This window comes from Rhinoderma darwinii, chromosome 12, assembly GCF_050947455.1.
Source record: "Rhinoderma darwinii isolate aRhiDar2 chromosome 12, aRhiDar2.hap1, whole genome shotgun sequence".
Taxonomy (NCBI): Eukaryota; Metazoa; Chordata; class Amphibia; order Anura; family Rhinodermatidae; genus Rhinoderma; species Rhinoderma darwinii.
The window spans coordinates 6,563,296-6,588,210 of record NC_134698.1 but is presented as its reverse complement, the minus strand read 5'-3'; the positions used below and the strand labels follow the sequence as shown (position 1 = coordinate 6,588,210).

The window sequence follows — 24,915 nt, the reverse complement described above, 5'->3', positions numbered from 1 at the left end:
CACTGCCCCCTTGTGGGCAGACGTGGCATCCTGGATAATGGACACATCAAAAAAAGCTTTTACAGCGTGTGATTTATACCTTTCAATATTTAACCCTAAATTGTGGAACATTTTACAGCTCACCGCCGTTTCACCCAGGAACACCCTTTTTTATGCAAATTCACATAAGCCCCGCCTTATAAAAAAGGGGACTTGGAGAATGACATCATGCTGCCAATCTCCCCTGTGGCACAGTGCCCATCCAGCTTTGAGCTGAACAGTTGAGACCTTACTGTACATTCAAGGTCTCCGTTCTCCAATTTTTAGGCTCTGTTCACATCTGCGTCTGTCGCTCCCGCAGTTCTGCTCCATAAAATCACAATTGCTCTGCAACTTTTTTTTCCACATACGGAAAAAAGTTGAAAAAAAACTGATGTATTATTTTGTCGAAGGACGGTCGTGACTTTTTTTTTCCCAATATGGAAAAAGTGTGAGCGACGCCTATCCGTAATCTGTGCGGTCTGTACGGTGGACCACTATTTAACACTGCCATCTTGTGGCCAATACAGGGACTCTCCACACCTTTCATGAAATTCACCTGTAGCCCTTTAATTTTTTTCCCATTTTTTTTCAGTCGTCTCCTCACACTTTGATTGAATAATAAAAATATAAGATTAGAAATAAATACCGTATACGGACCCAACGCGGACACGTGACTGCGCTTCGTTGCTGGAGTCCGAGCAAACGCTCGGTGAGAACAGAAAATCATTAAATCTAGTGCCAGGACGGAACTGAACCCATGACCCCGGTGCCGCAAGGCGTCAATGCTAATCCCGGTAGCGCCATCTCGGGAAATCTTAATGACTATTTGATCGCTTGCACCCGGCGCCATTTTTAGACGTTATTTATTTTATGGTGATTTATAATGATATAAATTGCCGTCGTGGATTAGAGGTGTCAGGAAATCGATATCGTGCTGAGAAGTTTGTGTGTTCCTCAGACCGGTTGCTAGGGGTAAGATTATGACTTCTGTACAATCCGGCCGGATGAGGACTAATGAGCGCGGAGAGCTCGGTAAACATGGCGCTCCTTTATCTCGGACGGGTCCTTTGTCCTCTTCCTATGGAGAGGAGGGGGATAAATGAGCACATATGTGCTGGTCTATAGGATGAGCGCAGATACGTCAGTGCAAAAACTACTGTGGACACGGACAAAGGGACTATTAGGGACCACCGAAAATAACAAGCTGGTCCTTCACACTATTTATTACATCAGGACGGCGCACTGGAAACGGAAATGAAAAACCGATGATGTCATGCGAGGGGTCGTTTCCTGGACTTCTTACACACGTTGCGCAAATACCGCAGATTTTCCACAACAGATTTCACTGCGGAAAATCGACAGCGTATTACAGTAGCAGCAGAGTGCATGAGATCTGAACAGATCTCATCCGTAAATAAGCGGGATAAAAAAAACACTCAGAAATTCACCTACGGGGCGGTTTTTTAATCCGCAACATGTCAATTGTATTTGTGTAATCACTGCTTTTTTTTGTTGTTGCAGGCTTTCCCCAATGGGGAGGTAAATCTCGCTACAAGTCGTAAACGTTGTGATTTTTGTGGTGAAAAAGCTGCGATTCCACCACAAAAATTACAAATCAGAAAAAAAAAATCTTATACTTACCCAGAATTCTGTGCTTCTTTGTCCAGGCCGGCCTACTAGGATGACATTTCATCTGATGTGACTGCTTCACAAACGTCATGCCAGGAGGCCGGGCTGTAGGACGGCAGAGGGACGCGTTCCCATGACTATGGGTAGGCATGAAGCTTTTATTTTTTTTTACGTGTAGTTTTCTGCAGCGGACATGCCGGCTGAAAAACTGCACCACAACTTGGTGGAGTTTTTCTGCCAAAATTCCCTGCGGCGGCCAGGGCGGACAAGCGGTGTTCTTTTACACAGCATAGTCGCCCTGTGTGAACGTAGTCTTAAACCTGCAACAAATCATTACCTTCATATAATGGGAATCAGGGCTGGTCTTATGGGAATGTGACGAGTTGAAAAGGGCACCACAGAGAACCTGGCACCCGAGTCTTGTAACCATCAGGGTTCCCACGGGACGGATACGCTGCATAAAACTACGCAGTGTATCCGACTTGGAACCTGCAGCACATTGTGGTGCGGTTTTTCAGATGGAATTTGAACTGCGGAAGAAAAAACAAACAAAAGACTTTCATACTTACCGCAACCGTTGTCATGGTGATACATCCCTCCTTTGACATCCACTCCAGCCTCCCTGGATGACGCCGCAGCACACGTGACTGCAGCAGCCTGTAACTGGCTGCAGCGGTCACATGAGATGAAACATCTTCCTAGGAGGCCGGACTGGAGGAAGAAGCACAGAATCCTGGGTAAGTATAACTTTTTTTTTTCTGAGTTGCGATTTTTGCGGCAGAATTGCTGCAATTCCTCCCACAAAAGCCACAACACTTGGCTATTTGTTGCAGGTTTTGCATCGATGTGGATCCATCTGGCTCCATTGTGGTGTTTGTCGTTTTGAGGGAAAGAATAGAGCTGCAAATTTTCTTCCCATCAACCCTGATGGAATCTTAATCCGATGCCCAAGATTTTTGTAAACACAATATATTCTGAAATTCTTGGACATCAGATATAAGGTCTGCGATTGTCGGTTCTGGAGAACAAAAAAAAAAATGGAGCAAATGGCAATAAGAAAATTAAACAGAATGTGAATTATAAGCAAGAACAGCAGATTGTAAGTGGAGGTTTTTTTTTTCCCATTCCCTGGCAGCAAGCAGAGATCTTGAAAGTGGTGTCGAAATAGGAAAAAAAAAATTAGGCATAATAGAAAGTAGAACTTGACACTTTACGTAGGAGGCAAAATACGTTTTAAAATGGTCCATAATGCTTTAATAAAACAAAAATAAAAACAGTGCTGAGAGGACAAAAACTGGAATCGTACACGACACGCGATCAGGTCAATGATCGACACTGGAGGAGACGTAACGTAGAGACAGGCCGGTGGAGCGTCCACAACTGCGGCCAGTGCCGGCCTCCTGTATAATGTCACTCACATTGTCATCACCCCTCATTCTCTCAAAAAATCAGAACCTAGTGCCGAATATAAACCCCCTACAACTGTAACGAGGGTCCCCACTATGACATTGAGAAGTATAGGGAGCGAACTGGTATCACAAGCACAGCAGTGTGCAAATATAATGTGATTAAAGGAGAACTCTGAGTAAAACTGATATACTAGGGGGGCGGAGCATGATACCGATTCTGTTCTTTCAATCCATGTCTCATGCACCACCCCCCTCAGGCCTTGAAAAAGATATACCTGTTTGTTTTGACTAGAGTGCTCCTTAAAAAAAAGTTACTCTGGACTGAGCAGACGAGGGGGCATCGAGAGGAGAGGAGCCCCATAGGAAAACGGGGCTATCCGAATGCTGGTCGAAAACTTAGTGTAGTCCAATACTAGCTTGCTCCCTTCTTCTCATTCCTAGGCGAGATGACCCTCAGACAGGTTTCCCGTCTTGTATATGCTACTGGTTGTGGTATCTATGGCGCGAGAGGCTCCTGCCATAGAAGCTGCCATTATGGTAGGAGAACAATACATTTTAAGCAAAAAAAAGCACCATACAAGAAAAAAAATTCACACGTCATAGATAGAACGATCAACAACGGTCTTCAAAATGGTCTATAAGGAACCTCCCCGTGTAGATCATTGATACTTTACTGGCCTGTAGTGTCATTAAAGTGCACTAAAAAAAAAATCCAAGTTGGCCAAATGGGCATTTGACACCAAAGAGTAATATGTGAGGGATACAGGACCTCCCATTGTCAGTAATGCATCTTAACAAGGCAACTGGAGAACGTATGTTTTTGAAGGAAGCTCGTAAATATTATAACGTTCGTGGGAATTTTCAAAAATGTCCTGCAGATCCCATTAGGGTCATTGGTGGCCCTTTGAAAGATGTCTTAGTAGGGCAAATTGGTCTGTGTAAACCTACCCTATCAGAAACCCTTTATCACTACTTACATTCTATGTAGGTGGGAGACTGATCCACAAGTAGCAGTTTTTGCCATGTTTAGACCTTAAAATGGTGACTACCATCTTAGGTATCGTGAACACGGCCTGTACAGAGAAGCATAGTCTCATACTATGGAGCTATAGGCACTGTATGCCACTTCAATACAACTCCACGTTACGGAGATATTCTCCCCTAGATGCAATAATAGGGGTCATGCACCCTAACCAATGGTAACTGCTGGAAAGAGGACGATTCGTTGTAGTGAACTTAGCCTTAAAATTAAAGTTTTTGAATAATCCAGCAAATTTGAACTACTCCAATACATCTTGGTAGGACTGCCATCGAAGGAAGGTGGCCCATCTCTTGACATTCTTACCCGAAACAATGGTTTCAATCAGTCGCAACCATGTAATCATCACACAACTCCTCAAATCAAATACAAAAAGAAGGTCATAAATAAAATGTGGGACATCCCTGAGATACAACCAGAACTGAAAAGGGACAAAAACACTAAGAAGCGTGGAGATCTGACCAGGTAGGCCAAACTCATGCAGTTCTTGGTGGCACCTTCATTCTGATGATTTTAGCCAGAGGTCATTGAAAGAGCATAGCTTTAGTCCAGCACAGTTCAAAAACATCTGACGTCCATCCGAACTCATTAAGAAAAATCTTAACTTCGCAATCACAATAAAATCTAGCACCCACAACGTCCAAGTCAAACATCAAAACATCTTCAGATGAACGCGAGTCCACGAGATGAAGCCAACGAGTCCCTGAGATGAAGCCAACGAGTCCATGAGATGAAGCCAACGAGTCCATGAGATGAAGCCAACGAGTCCATGAGATGAAGCCAACGAGTCCATGAGATGAAGCCAACGAGTCCATGAGATGAAGCCAACGAGTCCATGAGATGAAGCCAACGAGTCCATGAGATGAAGCCAACGAGTCCATGAGATGAAGCCAACGAGTCCATGACATGAAGCCAACGAGTCCATGACATGAAGCCAACGAGTCCATGAGATGAAGCCAACGAGTCCATGACATGAAGCCAACGAGTCCATGACATGAAGCCAACGAGTCCATGACATGAAGCCAACGAGTCCATGACATGAAGCCAACGAGTCCATGACATGAAGCCAACGAGTCCATGACATGAAGCCAACGAGTCCATGACATGAAGCCAACGAGTCCATGACATGAAGCCAACGAGTCCATGACGCACTTCTATTTGAATCTGCTGCTACAAAAAGTCCTTCAAACACCTGGTAAGGATTCCGCTTGGCAATCAGGATCACAGGAACCCTTTCCCGTGATTAAGGATGGATCAAATTTAAGTAATCTAATCCATTTCTCGGGCAAATCGTTGACAATAAGAAGACTGCCGAGATGATTGTACGCCAGGGTTGAGACCCACGTGGAGGTTTTATACGGACCCTCAAAAAGTTGAGCCCTTTCAGTGCTTTGCATTCCCATTCATGTGATAAATGTTCCTTCTGGTACTAGGACTCTTTTTGCCATTTACAGCATGTAAAACATGGTCCTTCCGAACTTCGTACAAAGAAGAAAAGTTGATGAATGAAGACGATGCGGATGACGGGAGAGAGTTTGCCAAAAGGTTTTTGTGTGTCTGATCTGGTTCCAGGTCGGACACTTCAGCCGATTCTCTGCTTTTATGGCAGCCGGTATAGAAGAAGGAGAGCTGATGGAAGCTGGCCCGTAACTCCTCTTTAATACTCTCCAGGATCTGATTGAACGATGGACGATTTTTGGGATTTTTTTGCCAGCACCACAGCATCAGTTCATGTCTGGAAACAAAATGGAGACCGTTAAGAAAATAAAAAAAATATTCGACAAGACAAAAAGATACAACATCTTGACAATTAAAATAGGCAACGCATTATCTGTACACATTTTTTAATCTGGTATCCAAGGGGTTTGATTCTATAGGTTATACTTCGAAAAGTAAAGAAGAGTTTATTTTAGGGACCACCACAAGGACATTCTGTGAAAAACTATAGGAATTACTAAAATTGTCAAACAGGGAAGTCATCCCATGCAGAGTAGATACAAAAAGAAAATCCAAAAATACTTACAGTCTATCGGGACAATTTTCAGGTTTCTCCAGGATTCCATTGTCTATAACATAGTGGAGGACCTGTTCATTTGCCATGCCTTGATAAGGCTGTTCTGCTAGGGTGGCAATTTCCCACAGGACCACCCCAAAAGACCTATAAAAGAGAAAACAACATCAGTCTACCTCTACCGTCCTGTATCAAAGCCAGACCATGAAAATATGTGTGGCTTTACTTTGTGCTATTCTTCAAGGAGTTGTAGAACATTAGAAAACAGGGACCTTTTCCAAAAACAGTGCCACTTTTGTATTTGGGCTGTATTTGGTACTGCAGCTCAAACCCATTTAAGTTAATGGATTTGAGTTGCAATATCAGACACAGCCATTGGACAAAAGTGGCACTCTTGGAAAAGATAGATCATGTTTTCTAATGTTATACAAATTTTATTATTTATGGATGGTTGAACCAATTTGGCATTTTTACAACCACTTCACTCAATCCTGGTTACAGCTCCTTGTACAGTATGTGAGTCTCTGTGATCATTATATTGGCCGTACCCCTATATAGATCAAATTATTTATACAATGGATAAGAAATATATTCCATAGGTCATGTGAATTACTTTTCCCGGTATCTAGGACACTGCTTAAAAGGTAAATCCGGAAATGTACAATGTTGGCCTTTCCGACCCTCAGTACCCCTCCCTACTGATCAGCAGAACAAGGGGCCGCAGCGCCCTAGCACGTGCCGAAGCCCCTTAATTGATTATCCAGGTACAGTGACACATTTGTACTTGTGGCTGTGCCTGGTACTACAGGTCAGCCCCATTGAAGTAAACAGGCCGGAGCTGCTGTCCCAGACATAGCTGTATTTACAGACGAGCCGGTATGTCCAGAAAAAAATTGTCTAAACTAAAGTTTGGACTGAGCACCCCGATTATTCAACAGCTTGGACTGGTAGGTACAATCATTAAAGGCTTCTCAACTAGAACGACATACCAGACGTCCGAGTACGGGGTAAAGATACCATCTTTGAGAGACTCTGGCGACATCCATCGGACAGGAAGAAGCGACTTTCCACCTTTCCGGTAGTAGTCCGTTTCATAAATATCTCTGGTCATGCCAAAATCTAGTGAGTGAAAAAGACAGAATTACTACAGTATGTCTACCAGTAACCTACAGAAAGCCATCACCGAGTGATGGACCATCAAGTGACCCACTGACAGCTTCAGACGGAGCTGTCCACACCTGGACCTGATGATCAACGAGGACTGAATTGTGGGAGAATCAGTTTTATGCCGTCTAAGACTGTCCCACCAGATGGTCACTCGTATCTTTTGTTAGGCCGGTCTAAAAAAAAAAAACTTTGGACTCCAGTACACAAAGGCATACAAATTTACCAGGTGATCTCGAAAATTGTATTATGATAGAGGCGAAAGACTAATTAAGGCTAGGGCTACACGGCAACTTTGGCCGCCCTGCCTGCATCTCAGGTAATGAAAGTCAATGTGGCCTGCGTCGTGACCAGTCGCCCTTGCCTAATTCATTGTTTTACCCTTATCGGGTTTAGGTAAATCTATAAATAAATATTTTTTGTTCCATGATAAGTATAAAACTATACGTATTATAACAGCTTGGTTCAGAAAGCATTGTGGTAAAACGAAAAAAGTTTTGGGTATAGGGGTATTGCGGAGGCCCAGTCCTGGTTGGTCCCATCCTCTCTGCTATTGGGTGTTAAGGGCCTATGGTTCTTGGTGGAAAAACCTAGAACCATAAGGGTCGTCCAATTTTGATTTTTGTCCCCTTCTGTTCTACACACACCGCTGTATGGATTGCTCTTTTCTTGGTCTTGTAGGGACCATCAGCCCTCCCAACTGTCCCAGATGCAGCAGGCCAGTGCCAGATTTTGGGCACTGTCCTAGGACACCTGCCGCATGTCCCACTGACCAACTTCTAGATTATGAACTAAAATTGCAGAATGGTGGAGCTTTCCATTAATAGCCAAGTCCTCTTTGTATAATCCATAACCTACCTCCAATCTTTACAGTTAGGTCTTCCGATACCATGCAGTTACGGGCTGCCAGGTCGCGATGTACAAATTTTTTAGCATTCAAATATGCCATCCCATCAGAGATTTCACCGGCCATCTGAATCATTTCCTTTAATGATGGAGGGGTGGCATGAACGCTATTCTGTAGAACGAGAATGATGGAATTATTATCAAAGTACAAAATACAATTATACAAGACAATATTCTGAAAGGGAAGTTTGGCATTTGGCTAAAATCTGGTGAAAAGAGGATAAATATTTGTCAATTTTTCCCGGGACAGTCTTAAAGACAACCCATATTCCTATGACCTATTAGGGGATATGGGAGGTCATAGAAATAGTCCCCCACAAGGGACCTCCCTTGTAAGAGCCAAAACAGGGAGCCGCTAACAAATAATGGCTCCCCCTCTGGCAGACTCAAGCCATGCATGTGTTACATGGACGACCATGCACACGACCGTAATTTTGATCCGCAATTGAAGTACAGATCCATAATTGCAGATCAAGGTATGGAAACATTCACTCCTATGGCCCACGGACACCTTCCCGTATATTTACATGTCCTATTTTTTTTAAATTACCGAACGCGCTCCTATACTTTATAATGGGAGCATGGCCCACAAATGCGGCCGTCTTTGCTCGTAATCACGGCTGTGTGAAGGGGGCCTAAATGGGTATCATGTAATACTACATTTCCCCTGCAGGAGAAACGTCTGGTCAGCCAAGAAATCTGCCGGCAAAAGCATCTGTTTTCCTGGGAGTGCCGGGACCCTTACCTGTGGCGATCAACTGATCGCAGCAGGGGCCACAATCTCTGATGAGACAGAACACAAATTTAAAGAGGGCATCCCACTTAAGACATTTATAGCATGTCCACAGGGAAATGGGGGTCCCCCGACTGAGACAGGAGGAAACCAAATGTATAGGTAGCCGTGCATATGTAAAACGATAGATAGAATAGATCGGATAAATATAGTACCTCATCGTCTGCTCTGAGGGACCGAAGATAACTTTTTAGATCTCCTCGGGTCATGAGCTCCATAATTACCAAAGCTGGTTGTCCTAAAGACACAACCCCAAGTAGACGAACCTGCAATAACATATTAAGGAACAATGTTTTACTTGAAACAGCCTCTCATTGTTTATAGCAAATATTTAAATGCTTATTTACATGTTCTTAAAAAGCGAGTAGAAGACCGCTTTTAACTCTTGAGGAAAAAAACAATGTAAGAACCATTGAAAATTGTATTTTGAATGCACCTCCTACAAAGTCTCACTTACCACATGATGACAGAGAAAACCTTTCATCACAGACGCTTCATTCAAGAACTCGATCCTTTCTCTCATGGTGGCCAACTCATTGACGGTCTTCAGTGCCACTCTGGTCATAGATTCTCCTTTCACGAGGTCCCTGGCTGCACCTTCATAGACCATGCCAAATGAGCCTTGGCCAAGCTCTTTGATGATGGTAATTTTCTCTCTTGGAATCTCCCACTCATCGGGAACGTACACTGTAAAATAAGTAACATACAATGGTCACAATCTGGAGCAATGACATCATTACATTATTTGAGAGACTCCGGTGAAGTTATGGACTACCAGACACTCATTGGCCCTCTCTACAGACCTGGTCTACCAGGCACAGAAGAGCATCAAGTCCTTGATAACCAAGCTCATAAATGGTTCTACTTTGGCCATGGTCCACCATGTTCCAAAGATAGGCTTAATTGTTTCCTTGGTCCACCAAACTCCTAAAAAGGCTCACTGGTAGACCTGGTCCAACAAACACCTCCAGTGGGACCCGGGCCACCAGGTCTACAGTGTTCTCAGATTACGTTAAGAATTCTTTTAAGGGTTTGGCTCTTCATGAAACTGGAGATTCTTTGATCTCCCATGAACATAAAAAGGACTTCACTCTGTTTTTGACGTTCAGTGGTTAGGATTCTCCAGGTTCTTGAAGAAGTCTTAGGCTGGGGAAAGTGCTTGAACGATCATGAATAAGCACACCAGTGAAATTTTTGGATATCTGCATAGAGTTCACTCAGACAATTACTATATCAAGAATAGTTGTATACTCACTTTCCGAGGCGCTGAAATACTCCGGATTAACCGAGGCGTACAGAGCTCCACTGGGGTATCCATCATTCTTTCTGAAATTAAAATAAAATGGATCTCAAATTCTTTCCATTACATTATTACTACTATAAAGTTTATAAATATTATATAGCAAAAAAATTAGGCAGCATTTTATAATTTTGGAGCAGAGAAGGGCGTGCATTACAACGGCCATTTTTTTCCACTTTTTCTAGTGGGTGTGATCTTCAAGGAGTTCGTTTTAGTCAAATTTACAACATAGAAAGCCTGAGAGTGGCGCAATTTTTGCCACAAATCTACGTGCCATCTTTGAGAAGGATCGTCAGGGATATTCTGTAAGGGTAATCACGAAGCGGCGCGTGGAAATTTTTTGGCCTCATGTCCCGCCCATTTATATAGGACACACCCTCAACCTACAGCACTCGAATCCCATTACACACCAAAATGAATGCAGATTCCCTAAACAATTACAGATACCAAACCCCTAAACAAAAACAGATACCAGTCCCCTTAAATAGAAGACCCGAACCCATAAATAAATAGAGCTCCTCCCCCAAAGCCCCTGAACTAATACAGAACACACACCAGACTCCCCCTCACTCTTAAGAGGATAGGTGGGATCTGGGATGGTTGGGAGATCTGCAGACCCTAGATCAGACTGACTGTCCTGGATTTCGGGTGCTGTCCCAGAACATCTACCGCTTATACCACTGTCCTTAGAACACAGATACAGTTTAATACAACGGTGGAGCAGGGAGCCATCATCTCCCTGCTCCACTATTTCTGCTTTTTCTGGGAGTCTCTCAGACATTCTGGGAGAGTTGGCAAGTTTGACTAGATTGATAAGTGAGGTGTAGATTTGTCAAACAGAAAAACGGCCCTTGTCGTCCATAGCAGCCAATCGCAGTGCAGCTTCAATTTTTGCCAGAGCAGATAAAAGCTGATCTGATTGGTTGCTATGGTCAACTAGGCCAGTTTTTCCATTAGCCTGTAGAAGAAGAGTGACGGGCCATATTTATCAAAACGGTCTAACACCTAATGAAAGAAACTAATATTAAAATACATATGATATTCCCTTTTAGGGGGTTCTCCATCCAAAATACATGGCATTGAGGGATCGAGTAAACCGTCTCAAACCTCTTTGTCACCTCTCTTCTTTTAGCCAATTGCCAAAGCCCTGAGTGGGACAATAAGGTTGCTATGGACACATTGCTTGACAACCACATTTAAGGCAACGTAGTCCTAGCAACTAGAAAATCAAAAATCTCATTCGTTCAACTCACAGCTCGAGAATATGTTACAGATAGGACACATCAGTTCACATCTCAACCATATTTATTTTTTTTTCTAAAAATACCCAAAAAGTGGGATTATTTTTTTAAATAAAATATAGTAGTGGGCTAATTTTATTCGTTGGATAGATCCGATCTCGAGGATTGAACCGCTATCCCCAACTCCCGCTCCTTTGATTGATGACCCGACGAAACCTACTTACGGTATCTGTTATCCGCAAGGCAGACTGGTGATCAGGAGTTTCGACAGAGATTACTAAGCGCCGCTGGCTACAACAGGCTCCTACTAGTTTTTACTGGAGGTAAATAAGAAATAAATAGTCGTTCTATCCCCTCTCTCCCCATCTGGCACACTACTCTTTGGTATTTTCAGAAAACCAAACCGATCCCAAGAATAAACATCCCATGTTTATTGTTATTTGTGAAGAACGACCAGGGGTGGATGTCAGAACCAGTCCGCACCTTCTTCACAGTCACGTACTCACTTGGTAACTTTCGAGAGAATAGTTTCGACAAAGTCTTACAAAAATGTGACCCGGAGCTTGACGCTCAAGGAAAAAGTACCACAGATACTTGTTGAGAACCGGTGAGAAACGAATTTTAGAGGGGTGTTTCCAAGCTTGTCGGTGCCGACAATGAAGGCCGCAAAATGCCCCACCGCTCCCATTATACAGGAATTTATGGATGCTGGTAACCCTGGTTAATAACATTTCTGGAGGTTCAGGGGTTAATTGAGGTAATTTACGAAGAAAACATACCTATAATTAAATTATATTTCATCTAAAGAGGTCCAAAACGCTTTAAAAGGAGACCTCCAAATTATCGGTTTCCTTTCATACAGCCATAAAGTGACATGACAAAATTTTCTTTGTCTACAGCTAACACTAGGGGGAGCTCACCACATAGGTATTTATACAACGATTGATCGCTTATGCAGTGAGCACCCCCTAGTGTTGGCAGAAGGAATGTCTTAAAATTAATGGCTCAGAGGAGAATTTCCAAAGCCTAATCTCCTCTAAGCGTTCTCCTGGGACTGATGCTCTAACACCTACCATAGGCACGCAGAATTTTTGGATGCTTCAATAAATGGATTGATATTTTATGTATATGACCCGGAGGGTTCAGTTGATGCTGTTTTATAAGGTTTTTACTGTATTACATGATTACCCCATATAGGATCCCAAATCTACCAATAAAAACATAATATAACAACTATCAGCTTACCCTTTCTTATTGTAGAGGAAGATGAACAAGGCCAGACAGGCGATGATAAGCAACAGTAAGATCGGCATCACTTTGAGTAACAGGTAAAGGTTCTCCGACTGGGTCTCTTCTGCGGAAAACAAAATTATTTCACGCATTATAAGGTTAGTCCGAGATGATTTTTCATAATACTCCTTGATAGTATGGGTACTGACTAGATAATACCACTGGGTATAACATCACTGTACTTAGGGCTGCCAACCTCAGTTCCCTGTATGACCATCTTGAGTGACCTTGACTTAAAGAGAACCTGTCCCCTCTCCGGACACATCTAAGTAAATACTTGTATTTCCCGTGAAATAATTCTCGAACATAATCTCTTAGAACTCTGCATTTTGCCGTTCCTCAGTTATTCCTCCTAGAAATGTATGAATAAATTGACAACTGGGTGTTACCATTGCTCCTCTCAAAGTGGTGTGTCCCTATGAAGTCTGTCAGCAATGATAGAACATGGTCAGTCAGGGACACCCCCCCCCCAACTGCTAACACCCAGTTGTTAAATTTATTCATAAATTTCTAGGAGGAATAATAGAGGGACGACACAACGTATAGTTCTAAGAAAAAGATGCTCCAGAATAGTTTTTTCATGGGGTATACATTTACTAAAAACCAGACATGTCAGGAGAAGCGACGGGTCCTCTTCAATACGGTCAACTCTATTAAAAACTCTTCTAAATATAAAAAATTACCCAACAGGTTTAACAGTTATTTTCTGTAGACATTAAAGTCAACTAACTTGGGCCAAGCACAAAGAAGACGATGGGCTCTGTCCATGATCCATTGCCGGCCAAGGAGGTGGCTCTGATGAGAGCTGAATAGTTTCCAGGTTGTACAAGAGTGACGTGGACCCCTTCGTATTTTTGGAATTTTTGACGAGAGACACATACTATCGTTGAAGGTCCCGCCTGAAAGAGACAAAACTTGTTATGATTGAAGTAGATAATGGAGTGAACATCATTTAGATTTCTGGAAGATTGGAAAGATTTGTCAAGAAAATTCCATCTAGTTGCAGATAGAAACCATGAAGATACAACACCGATATAGTCTTGGATGGAATGTTCTCGGCCAATTACGATTAAAGTAAACCACAAGAAAAAGCGTATTGATGGCTAGAAATCAGGGGTGATGCTATAGGAAGTGTAGAGGTAGCGGTTGTCCTGGTACCGGAGGCCAAAAGTCCCTACTGCAACAATAGAAGACACCAGTACTATAAATGGCAAATTTTTGCGATGGGGCCCAGGAGCTTCGTGTGACACCTGTCAATCTGAGAGTCTATGGCCATTTAATAGGGGTGTAACATTAGGATAGGTCACAAGTGTTAGATGAGTAGGGGTATAAGCGTTGTAACACCCGCTGTTCACGAGGTCCCGTGTCTACCACTTCATGATCAGGCCAGGAGGAGATTAATGGAGGCCCCACTCTATAAAAAGTATAGAAGTCTATGGGAGAAACGGAACCAACCAGTTGTAGACTCTTACCTCATGTTCCCGCTTGTACTTGATCTCATACTTTAAGATCAAACCATTGGGATTTTTTGGTTCCTCCCATTTCATAAGGATGGTGTTATGCCCTGCGGATTCCCAGGTAATGTTACCAGCAATGTTATCGGCGTGTGCTAAAAAAAAAAAAATTACATCATATTAACCTCTCAACATGACCTAACCGATCCTAGAATGCTCTACAAAGGACGGAATCAGAAGATCACTCCAGGGAAAACTGATAATTGTTCTACCTAGTGTAGGGCCTGATGGTCTTCAAGACCTGAAGGACTCAAGACCAAAGAGAATCCTTGAGTCATTCACCGCCCACTCTGCATTGTGCCGTTCCTCACATTCTTGCCCGGAGTGATATTTTTAAAGGGGTCCTACACATTTTTAGAAAGTAGTATTGGGTTCCAATTCTTTGGGTGCCGTTTTAGTAGACACCATGCCTTGATTTTGCCTCTATAACACACGTATCTACACATACAAGAGCACCTCCCGGAGAAGATGTCCAGGACATGCTCTTATAGAGCGTCCCAAATCCCGAGATTGGCGTTAAGAAGCAGAATTCGGCTGGGCTGTATAGAAAAATGTATCCCGTCGCATTTTAATAAAAATATGGAACCCCTAGTAAATGGTGTTTGGTGGAAGGACTTACGGTTCGGCATAGTTCTGGCAAACACAAAGGTTGCAGCACTGCATCCAACAGTGTCTGCAGCGTGGTTGCAAGCATGGATGTCAATCCTATACTCCGTGAAGTGTCTAAGGTTGGATATAACCATTCGGTCACGGAAAATCTTGTCCTTGTAGGTATAAGGTTTGGACTCCACAGTCGTGTTGTTGATGGTTTGACTCATAGAACCGTCCGCTAAGGAAATATTTCCTTGAACTTCTCCAATTATTGTAGTCACATCCCTTCTCCTCTTTTGCGATCTGAGAAGATTCCAAAAAGGCAAAAATATGAAGTGCCCTATCCTTTAGCAAATCAGAAGCAAATACAGATCTAAGCAAAGACAAGTAGTTTCCAAAAAAGCAAAGTCGCATGAAGGTGCAAAAGCTTAAAACAAAGCACAATCATGTCCATAGCACAGCAGCAGGTATGATCACAAATGGCATTTTAGGTCTTTTTACCCTGTGGTGATCACATCTTTGGCTATATTAGGGTCCTACAGGCTGAAGTACCAAACCCAACCTACCCCTCAAGTCCCATAAATCTTAAAGGCGTTGCCTGAAGGCAAGTGAGGTGCTGTTTCAGGAAAGAAAAAAAAAATCATGGATTACAATATACACCTAGTCACGCATTCCACTGAATGGCCTACGAGGACCACTGTCCAGTTCCCACCAAATATAAACCAAGACTTAATGCGAATAAGGGTTTTATTTAAGTAGTGTACCCATACCATGCCATCCGCAAACACCTGAAGCCAGCGAATTAAAAAGCAGAGATGAAGAGAGCATTGCTACTGAATCAATGATAACCATTTTAGCAGTGGCCAAGTTGCAGACCTGCAAATTACTACTACATTTTAGGGGTCCACCAAGGGGTAGTCCTCCTCCAGACATAGAACCATTATCATTCTTGGCTGGTAGTCTTCTACTCTGGATATAATCAATCACAACCTACCAATAGTCCTAATTTTTGGTTTATAAAAAAAAAAAAAACAGCTGTAGAGTCAGTAACCATGAGTGGTGCTCGAGTAATTTCTGGGCAAAATTAGAATAAGGAACATGGTCCAGTTTGTCCTGCATTTCATGTCAGGCACGATCCCGAAATATACGTAGACCCGTACAGAGAACAGAGCCTCGTCTAGTAAGAGGTTCGCGTAGGCTGAACTTGCCACCACTGAAGGGGTTATCACTTTAAGAGAGGGCGATCTAGCTCACCTCCGATTATTCTTGCTGATTAGAGTCACTTTCCATGGAGGCCTATAAATAAATAGAGTCATATATTACAAGCATACATTCCTGTATCACGCCACTTCCAGAGGAATGGAGACATAACTTTACCACCAAATGACACATTGCATGTATTTCACCAAGACATATATCTCTTACACATACATAGCAAAGTTTGATCCATGGACTAATAAAATGCTGGACTATTGGGTGTCCTAGTACAGGTTAATCAAAAATTCAGGAACCCAGTGGTCCAGTCATATGAAAGGAGACAACGACTATATCTTCATATCAGGGAGCATTTAGTTCCTTGAAGTTCGGTTCTCCATGAAATGAAGAGGAGCTTGCCAATCATAACATAGTCCCGCTCTTTTATAATGGCCTGGAGATCGACCTGTAATCTAATTTCGAGGGCTGGTATGAACCAACTGTAGACTGGCATGAGTCCTTCGGAAGCAACTGATGTTATAGCTTCGGTCAGTGGAAACAGACAAGATTGTATTATATCCCACGTTGACCAATTAAAATGTACAAATTTTTGTAAAATATTTTTGTCCCCAGCAAGATCCTTCATATGTCACCTGGAAGGAGGTGGTAATCTATGCAGGTACAGGAGGTTCTTACTTTGGTATGAAGATGGTGTTCCTCAGAAAGTTCTCAAATTTCTTCTGAAAGGACTCCTCATGCATGTCTAGGAGCTGGCCACCATTTTTTTGACATGGACAACACTTATCTTCATCTGAACTATCTTCTTCATCGTTATCAAACCTGGTATCAGCACTACTGGTGGGAAGCTTCAGACCTGCAGAAAGACAAAAATTGGACAATTGGTATAGGAAATTACTTTTGATAAGAGCAGGAGAACGACAATTGTGTATTGTAGAGGACCAAACTTTAAAAGGACATTTGAACAAAACATCTAAAAATATATATGTTGTAGGCAAACTAGGCAGCGGTTTAGGGCAATATGTTGGGCGAGTCATTGTTAAAGGGGTTGTGAAGCATTTTTTTTTACCAGTTATCCACTGGATAGGTGATAACCGGTAGATCGGTGGGGGTTTGTCCACGTTTAGCAATCGTGAGGTCATATCGTGAGGTCATATCGTGATTTTTCCAATGTATTTGATACTGTGCCGCATAAAGGATTAGTACATAAAGTGAAATAGCTGGGACTGAGGGAATATGTATGTAAGTGGGTAAGTAACTGGCTCAGTGACAGAAAACAGAGAGGTGGTTATTAACGGTACATAATCAGATTGTGTCACCGTTACTAGTGGGGTACCACAGGGGGCAGTATTGGGCCCAATTCCCTTTAATATATTTATTAGTTACCTTGTGGAGGGATTGCACAGTAAAATATATAGATTTTTGCCGATAATACTAAATTGTGTGAAGTAATTAACACAAAGGAGGACGGTATTCGACTACAAACGGATCTGGACATGTTGGATACTTGGGCAGAGAAGTGGCAAATGAGGCTGAACACCGATAAATATAAAGTTACGCATGTGGGCAGAGTAAATACATGCCACCATTACATACTAAAATGGGAAAAAACTGGGTAAAACGGACATAGAAAGTAAGTTTAGAACATTAGTGGATAGTAAACTTAGCAACCAGGGTCAGGCAGCTGCTGCCAAGGCAAATAAGATCACGTGGTGCATCAGAAAAAGCATAGCGGCACATCACGAGAATATAGTTCAACCGCTTTTTAAACCACCAGTCAGACCACACATGGAATAGGTTGTACAGTTTTGGTTACCAGTGCACAAGAAATACATAGTAGAGCTTTAGCGGGCTCAAATGCGGACAACTAAAGCAATAAAATAGAATGGGTGGACTACAGTACCCAGAAAGATCAAAATTATGGCCATTTAGATTAGGAAAAAGAAAAACAACTGAGGGGTGTCCTAATAACTATGTATAAATATATCAAAGGTCAATACAATAAAGAAGGGATTCTTTACTGTAAGAGCAGTCACACTATGGATTTATCTGCCAGTGGAAGTTCTCATGATGAATTTACTAAGAGTTCAAAAATGGGCTTGGATGCCCTTCTGGGGTGTAATAATATTACAAGTAATGGGTACTACATTACTAGAGATGGGTCGTTGATCCAGTGATTTTTTCCGATTGCCAGATTATGAATCTGTAAGGATTTTTCCCTAAAATTGCGAAAATTGGCTTTTGCCTCATGAAATTTTTTACCTTCCTCCGAATTAACTTTGCAGGATAATAGGCTGAACCTAATGGACATACTGTATGTATTTTTTTAGCTGCACTACCTATGTAACTATGTGTAACGCCTGGCACATTCTGTTATAGTATCGCCTGGAACAACTATGAAATTATAGACCTTATTCCTCTCGACAATGTAATACATTCTGCTTAAGTGAAGTCCATGTATCTATCCAGGTTTGTTGATGGTGCAGATCTTATTTTGGAAACAAACCGGGACTCCTATACCAATGGCTAGAGGATAAGTTTGTACCGGGGCAGGTTTTTATAGTTGTATTATGAAAACCCCAATCCTGGAAGTCACCGAGTGCACAGACAAAACAAACATTCAGCTCACAGCAACAGGGACATTCAGAAGACGGTGTGATGGTTGTGCAACAAAATTGGCTTCATGAACATTTCTATTTTGTCATCATTCTCTGCAGGTGGAAGGAAACGAATATAAATTATGCAGAAATGATCAAAATCCACAAAGTTAATTGCAGTTACCTTGAACTTGCAAGTTTGTACTCATTTACTTCCATTGAGAGCAGAATCAAAAATTTGTTTCACTGTCCCTTGGAATCAGTCAACACTGTGCTGACAGACACACCCCCAACAGCTTACACGAGATCCTAGAGTGCAATGCATATGGATTAAAGGGGTTTTCCAGTTCAGAAAACCCATTTTTATACACCCCATTAGGGAATTCTGAGTGAATACTGGGGGTCCTCTGTTTAGGATCATCATTACTGGTGTGGAGAGTGGCTATAAAGAAGGTCTCCCCATACTAACCTTTAGTACAATAATCATTGCTATACAGCTCCTGATCTTCCACCATCTGCTGCCAGAGCACCAGATAGTAACTGAGGTTCCCATTGCGTTGTGTTGGTGGCTTCCATCGAACAATTAGATGCGATGAAGAGTTGGACATGATCATAACGTCTTGAGGAACAGTCGGTGCTGCAAACATGAGAAGAAGTCCATGCATGTTACAAGTTAAAGGATTGCAACCCATCCACTATCTGGTAAGATTCCCCATTTCATGGCTTTTACCTTTTCGGAAAAGAAAGAAGCTTTCAGACTTGGTAGAGACAGTCCAATATGGGATCTAATAACCTGAATGCTCCCCTAACCGCCACCCGTATACACCCAAGAGTATAAGTATGAGCAAGTTCTTTTGGGCCACATGGCACAACTGTATTTACTAGAGTTAAACCAGTCCAAGATTTACGTTGCGATCACAAGGGTGAGGGACAAGCAGCGTGCCACCTGTCCAAGGATGGGAGCCAGGAAAGCGTGGACCAGTACAAGTTATATCAAGCAATTTTTTTAAGGTAAGGGACACTGCATATGAGCAGAAAAAAAAGGGGTATTTTACGTAGCCCATCTAATGAACAAACAACTGCCCAACCGGAGGTCACCTCAAAAAAGGACAAAAAAAAGGAAAAAAGTTCAAACTTCAGTGGCCAAAAAAAGTTATCTGCTATAAGGGGGGGGGGGGGTGAAGTTTTTGGATAGTCCACCTCAGGACCGGCTTATTGCAGTGGAAGCCGGTTGCTTCAGGAGAGGCTGAGATGGTTTCTTGAAGGAAAACTACAAGAATGCATGAGCTCCGTAAACTTATAAAGATACTTCGCAGAATCTTTATTCAGCCTAATATCTCGGAACCCGAAAGGTTTATTTTGTCCCTTTCATGAAGAAATTGGTCCATGGTTATTTTTTTTGTAGGTTTTTCTCCTTATGCTGGATACACAAGGGACAACTAGGGACAATCCCCCCCACCCAATTTCACCACCACCCACCCTTTCCCTAGATCTTTCCATCAAACTTATGTATTTTTCAACCCTATGAACATGTTATAACACATAGGGAATCAGTTGACCAGGAGTCAATGTCTACTTTGCCTACCCCTCTAACTCAAAGTTCCCCTTTAAGATCTTTTACTTAATGGCTCCTTGGTTCAACATTTTGGCACAGACATCTCTAGCAATGATCCCTGAATGTGAACATGACTGATCAAGTGAAGAATTAAATGAAAAATTAAAATAATCCTACCTGCCGGTCTAGTCTGAATATAAACGACGTCACTCTGAGCTCCAAAGCTCTGTCCTTCCTCGGTCGTGGTCAAAGTGATGGCCCGGACGTATATCGCATACTGTGTCCAAGGTTTCAGGTTTAGCAAAGTGATACTCGGTTCTTGTTCAGTGTTCAAAGGCAGTTCTACATCTACAACATTCCAGCTGTTGGCGCCACACGCGTCTTGTCCAAGGTACTTGGTTATATTCTGGAAGGGCCTGAAGAAGACGACAAGACAAAGGAGAACAATTCAGGATACAAAAGGACATGATTTACTTGGATTTATATGTTGAGTAGATACAAGAAGTGACCATGAATGATTAACGACTATTAAAACACCCCATTTTCTTATCTATGCTTTATATAAAAGGGAGAAAGAATTTAGTTTTTTCATGATATCATTCATGGTTGCCCAAGCTGGTACTTGTTGATCCTCAAGGCCAACCAGCAGACAGATTCAATAAAATAGGTCTCTGCACAGAAAGAAGGATGGGTGAATTCAAGGATGAGGAGTCTATGGGTGACCACGTGACAGAAAAAAGCCCCATAGGAACCAACATGGCTGACAGACAGCTACTTCCTGTCTCAAACACCAAGCTAGTAAGGGAAAAACTGCACGTTACTTATGATTTCACTTACGATTCTTTGTAGTGGACAACATAGCTCAGGAGATCTGTGTTCACAGGTTTATATTGCTGCCATTTTAGGAATATTCGGTCGGATTCAGTCAAGTTTGTCACAAATCTTAGCGTTTCGGTCTTGCCTGTAAGGAAAATAATCGTTTGAAGGGCATACAACCACAGCGGGGAGATAACTTAGAGTAAATGAGAAAATAGAGGAGGTGGTGAAGATAAAAACATGATAAAAAATACCAAAAAAAGCCACAGTGATGTCACCATCAAGGGCCTTTGTGTCTGATATTCTTTAGATCAGTAATCAGACGAATAGGGGTACAAGCAGAAAAAAATCTCAATCGATTTTCCCAGTAAGGGTTTCTGAACGGGTCTTCTTTATTAAAAACAGAAATATCTCACATGAAGCTCGATCTCCATTAGTGCGAGGGTTGATGTCGGCCTTGTTTTGTCTCCCCTTTGTTCTGGTTAAGTCTTCCGTGTTGTAGATTTCGGACAAGCAGAGTTTTGGGTTGAAAGCAAAGTATAGTTTTCCGGTTGGGATAGAGAGGCTTTCGTGGTTTGGATCCCATAGTTGTTGTAGGTTCTGATTGTCCAACACATACAATGTGTAATTCCTGTAAAAAATTAAAAAAAGACCTTTAGTGATGGAACCAAGTTTATAGTCATCCCTGGGGCCATGTAGCAGGTGGTGACTGGAAAAACCGAATTAAATTTACTCAAATCAACAAAAATTCACATTTCAAAAGCTTGCTACACAAAATATCTCTTCTCCCGAAAGAAGGACACAGACTCTCTAGCGCCTCCTATAGGGAGCTACCACCATGTAAGTCAGTGACTGACCCCTTATAACGCTTTGAAACACGACTACTCCGATACATTTGTATCTACAGGTGTAGGGGTCTGGATTGGCCGAGAACCCGAGTCATGTAAGGGGGGGGGGGGGTGTGTCGGACGTTGACAAACACGGTGGATACCTATAGGCAGCACTAGAGAGACTTTTCTTCCTTCCAGAGAGCTGTTTTTTTTATACTTTTTCCAAGGGAGCATTGCCCTAAAGACGCTCTACCAGTTCAATCTTCGCAAGGAGAATGGTTACCTTCGGAGAGTACAAGCTTTCTACCAAAACCTTCATCAAAAAGGTCTTATTCCCTATTATTTTGACCATAATGTTTTTGGGAACATCTCATAAGTTTCTTACACGGATAAAAGTTAGGTTGATTCGGATATTCATGCTAAGAAACTCTCTCTTACCCGTCCACCATGACATCTCCTCTGATCAGTTTCAAATTTTTGAAAAAGGACAATGACACCAGAGCGAAGGAATGCTTGATTTTCAGGAAGCCGGTGACGGTCTCAATAAGACCCAAACTTCGCTTAAGCTCGGAAGCCAAGTTATCTGAAAGAAAAAAGTCAACTTTATGAGTTAGAAACATTTATACCAGCTTCAGGAAAATATTTAGTGGAAAGGAACCAGGCATGGCCAACCATGAGCAAGCCAAGTGGTCTACAGGGAAGCTCAACCACTCGTACATCCAAGGCTAAACTTACTGGCCATACAAAGACACGAGTATTTTTTTTTTCCCCTTAAAGGAATCATAGATCTAGCATTGGATCCCATTAATTTTAACTAAGAAATGTATTAAAAGCATCATCAGAGATACGCACTTCCTCGGCGAATGTTGAAGATCAGGTTCCCTTCGATGTAGGTACAGCCGGTCAGCTCTTTTGCAGTCTGGATGGAGTCGATGGCTTTGGTCCCAACTTTGCAAACTTTTGGACAGTGACCTTCACACTTGTGGCAGATGATACTGTGATAAAATAAGTGATTTGTATATAAAAAAATGGAATATTTTAGGTTTATTGAACGTGTAGGCCACGGTTCTTCCCGGTTGGTTTTCAACTTTTTGTAGACACCACGACTTGCATTGACCTAGAGCTGGCTAAGCTTGTAGACTTAAAAAGGGGTTGCCCTGTTGATATAACCCCTTTTTAAATATTTAAATATTGCAGAGTCCCTACTCCCCACAAAAATCTGACCAATCAACTAGCGGTTGTCTCAGTGATAGCAGCTAGTCATGGGGGGTTCCAGAAGTGGGACCCTCTACAATTAGCTGTTATCACTGGTGGAAGATCTAGGCGTTGAGAAAAAAAAACAGATCGGCTTATTGCATTCCAACCCCAATTATATATATTCACTTGAGCTGCAATACCAGACACAGCCTATAGTCAAGAGTGGCGCTGTATGTGGAGAGAAAAAAAAAAAAAAAAAACTGGCGTCCATTGAAATCAATAGGTATTGCATTATATGAACGTTGGTGATCATACAGAGCAACGCTAATTGGCTGAAGTATTCACCCCTCATGTCTCAAATAAAATTTTGTTTTTTCAACTTGACAGAAGAGTTTTATTTACCTGCTCTCATTCATGGTGTATCCGGATGGACATTCGGAGAGACATCGCTTCTCATAGATGACAAAATTGGAAGACTCCCTGGCGTTCTCGGAGACTTTGACCAGGCTGGCACAGTACTCCGCAGTGATACATCTCCAACCCTCATACTCATAGGTGTTAGATGGGCAGGACGGCAAGCACTGGTCATCGAATAAGAAATTACGACATGCCACACAGGTCCGGCTGTCTCCAGGGGAACTACAGCCTCCCAGGCACTCGGGGTGGCAGCAATCTCCGCTGCTTGTACAAGCCGTGTCCTTATCGCAATTACACACTGAGAACAATTAAAAAAGAAGCAATAGATCACATTCAATTATCAATATGTGCAAGAGGGCGCCGTAATATGGCGGCATGCATGAAGCCTTACTAGCGACATGTTCAGTTTTCTAGATTTGATTCTTATCTGCGTTCCCAAACTGCAACCAAATCTGGACTGCGCCCCTCCCACAATATTCTGACTATACCATAAGGACTCATGAACACCCAATACCATGGTCCGTACTGTTCCATAACGTATATTGCATGATATATCTTCATTAAGAGGCCACTAGATGGCGCCATTATATTGCACTCGCCCTTAAACAACCTTACGAACATGGCAATATTGCAGGTCAGTGCATTATCCGGAGTATTTCAAATATTTTTCATATTAGTAGATTCACGAAAGTGGAGGCACAAAAAGTAAAAGGGGGCTCAGGGATTATAAGAAATTAAATAAAATCAAAAGAGCTGATCAAGTCTAGCCCCGCCCCCCAATTACTGTGGTCAACAGGATTGCCTGGTTATGTCTGTAATATATCCAGAGTCTTGAACTGATCCTGTCCTGACAAACCAGACCTTGCCAGTCAATAAATTTTCCAACCTGACCCATAAGCGATCACCGATTAAGCGATCATTGATTTAGCGATCAGTGATCGCTTATTGGTCTGGTTCACAAATTTTACACATTAAAATATCATAATGATTCGGCTACTTTGTTCGTAATTATTCACACCTCTCACCACCGTCTTTATGTAAATCGGTCTTTAGGTCGATTTCTACGCAGAGTCACTTAATAAAGGCATATTAGGAAACAAGGCGCATCCGTAGAGGTAAAATATTAAGTGGCTGTTGCCGACGCACTCTGGACTAGCAACATCTCATGTATTTCATTATGAAAGAATTAGATTTAGGCGTTTAAACATTGACACAAGGTGAGCAAACGAAGCGCGAGCAGCAGCAATAGGCTAATTCCTCGGTATCCGTGGCGGAGGCGGCGGACTGGGTACCAAGAGGAAGATTCACACGAAAAACCAGGCACAGGTGGCAGTGGCTCCTCCATGTGCCCCCAGGCGCTCAGTGTCCTGAATGTTGTTTATA

General features: G+C 42.4%; 1 protein-coding gene across 1 annotated transcript in view; it reads right to left on the bottom strand.

The window, feature by feature from the left end:
- Positions 1–2,896: 2,896 nt before the first annotated feature.
- Positions 2,897–24,915, bottom strand: part of INSRR (insulin receptor related receptor) — a 36,928-nt gene continuing 14,909 nt past the window's right edge. The window contains exons 3-22 of the mRNA XM_075844832.1: positions 23,518–23,830; positions 22,771–22,913; positions 22,357–22,501; positions 21,505–21,719; positions 21,110–21,233; positions 20,450–20,688; positions 19,187–19,354; positions 16,799–16,976; positions 16,163–16,204; positions 14,937–15,211; positions 14,276–14,412; positions 13,534–13,702; positions 12,759–12,867; positions 10,228–10,298; positions 9,430–9,659; positions 9,128–9,238; positions 8,132–8,291; positions 7,099–7,228; positions 6,122–6,256; positions 2,897–5,833 (exon numbers count right to left, since the gene is read on the bottom strand). Coding sequence (XP_075700947.1) covers positions 5,482–5,833; positions 6,122–6,256; positions 7,099–7,228; positions 8,132–8,291; positions 9,128–9,238; positions 9,430–9,659; positions 10,228–10,298; positions 12,759–12,867; positions 13,534–13,702; positions 14,276–14,412; positions 14,937–15,211; positions 16,163–16,204; positions 16,799–16,976; positions 19,187–19,354; positions 20,450–20,688; positions 21,110–21,233; positions 21,505–21,719; positions 22,357–22,501; positions 22,771–22,913; positions 23,518–23,830 — 3,446 coding nt within the window. The 3' untranslated portion in view covers positions 2,897–5,481. The remainder of the gene's footprint in view (positions 5,834–6,121; positions 6,257–7,098; positions 7,229–8,131; positions 8,292–9,127; positions 9,239–9,429; positions 9,660–10,227; positions 10,299–12,758; positions 12,868–13,533; positions 13,703–14,275; positions 14,413–14,936; positions 15,212–16,162; positions 16,205–16,798; positions 16,977–19,186; positions 19,355–20,449; positions 20,689–21,109; positions 21,234–21,504; positions 21,720–22,356; positions 22,502–22,770; positions 22,914–23,517; positions 23,831–24,915) is intronic.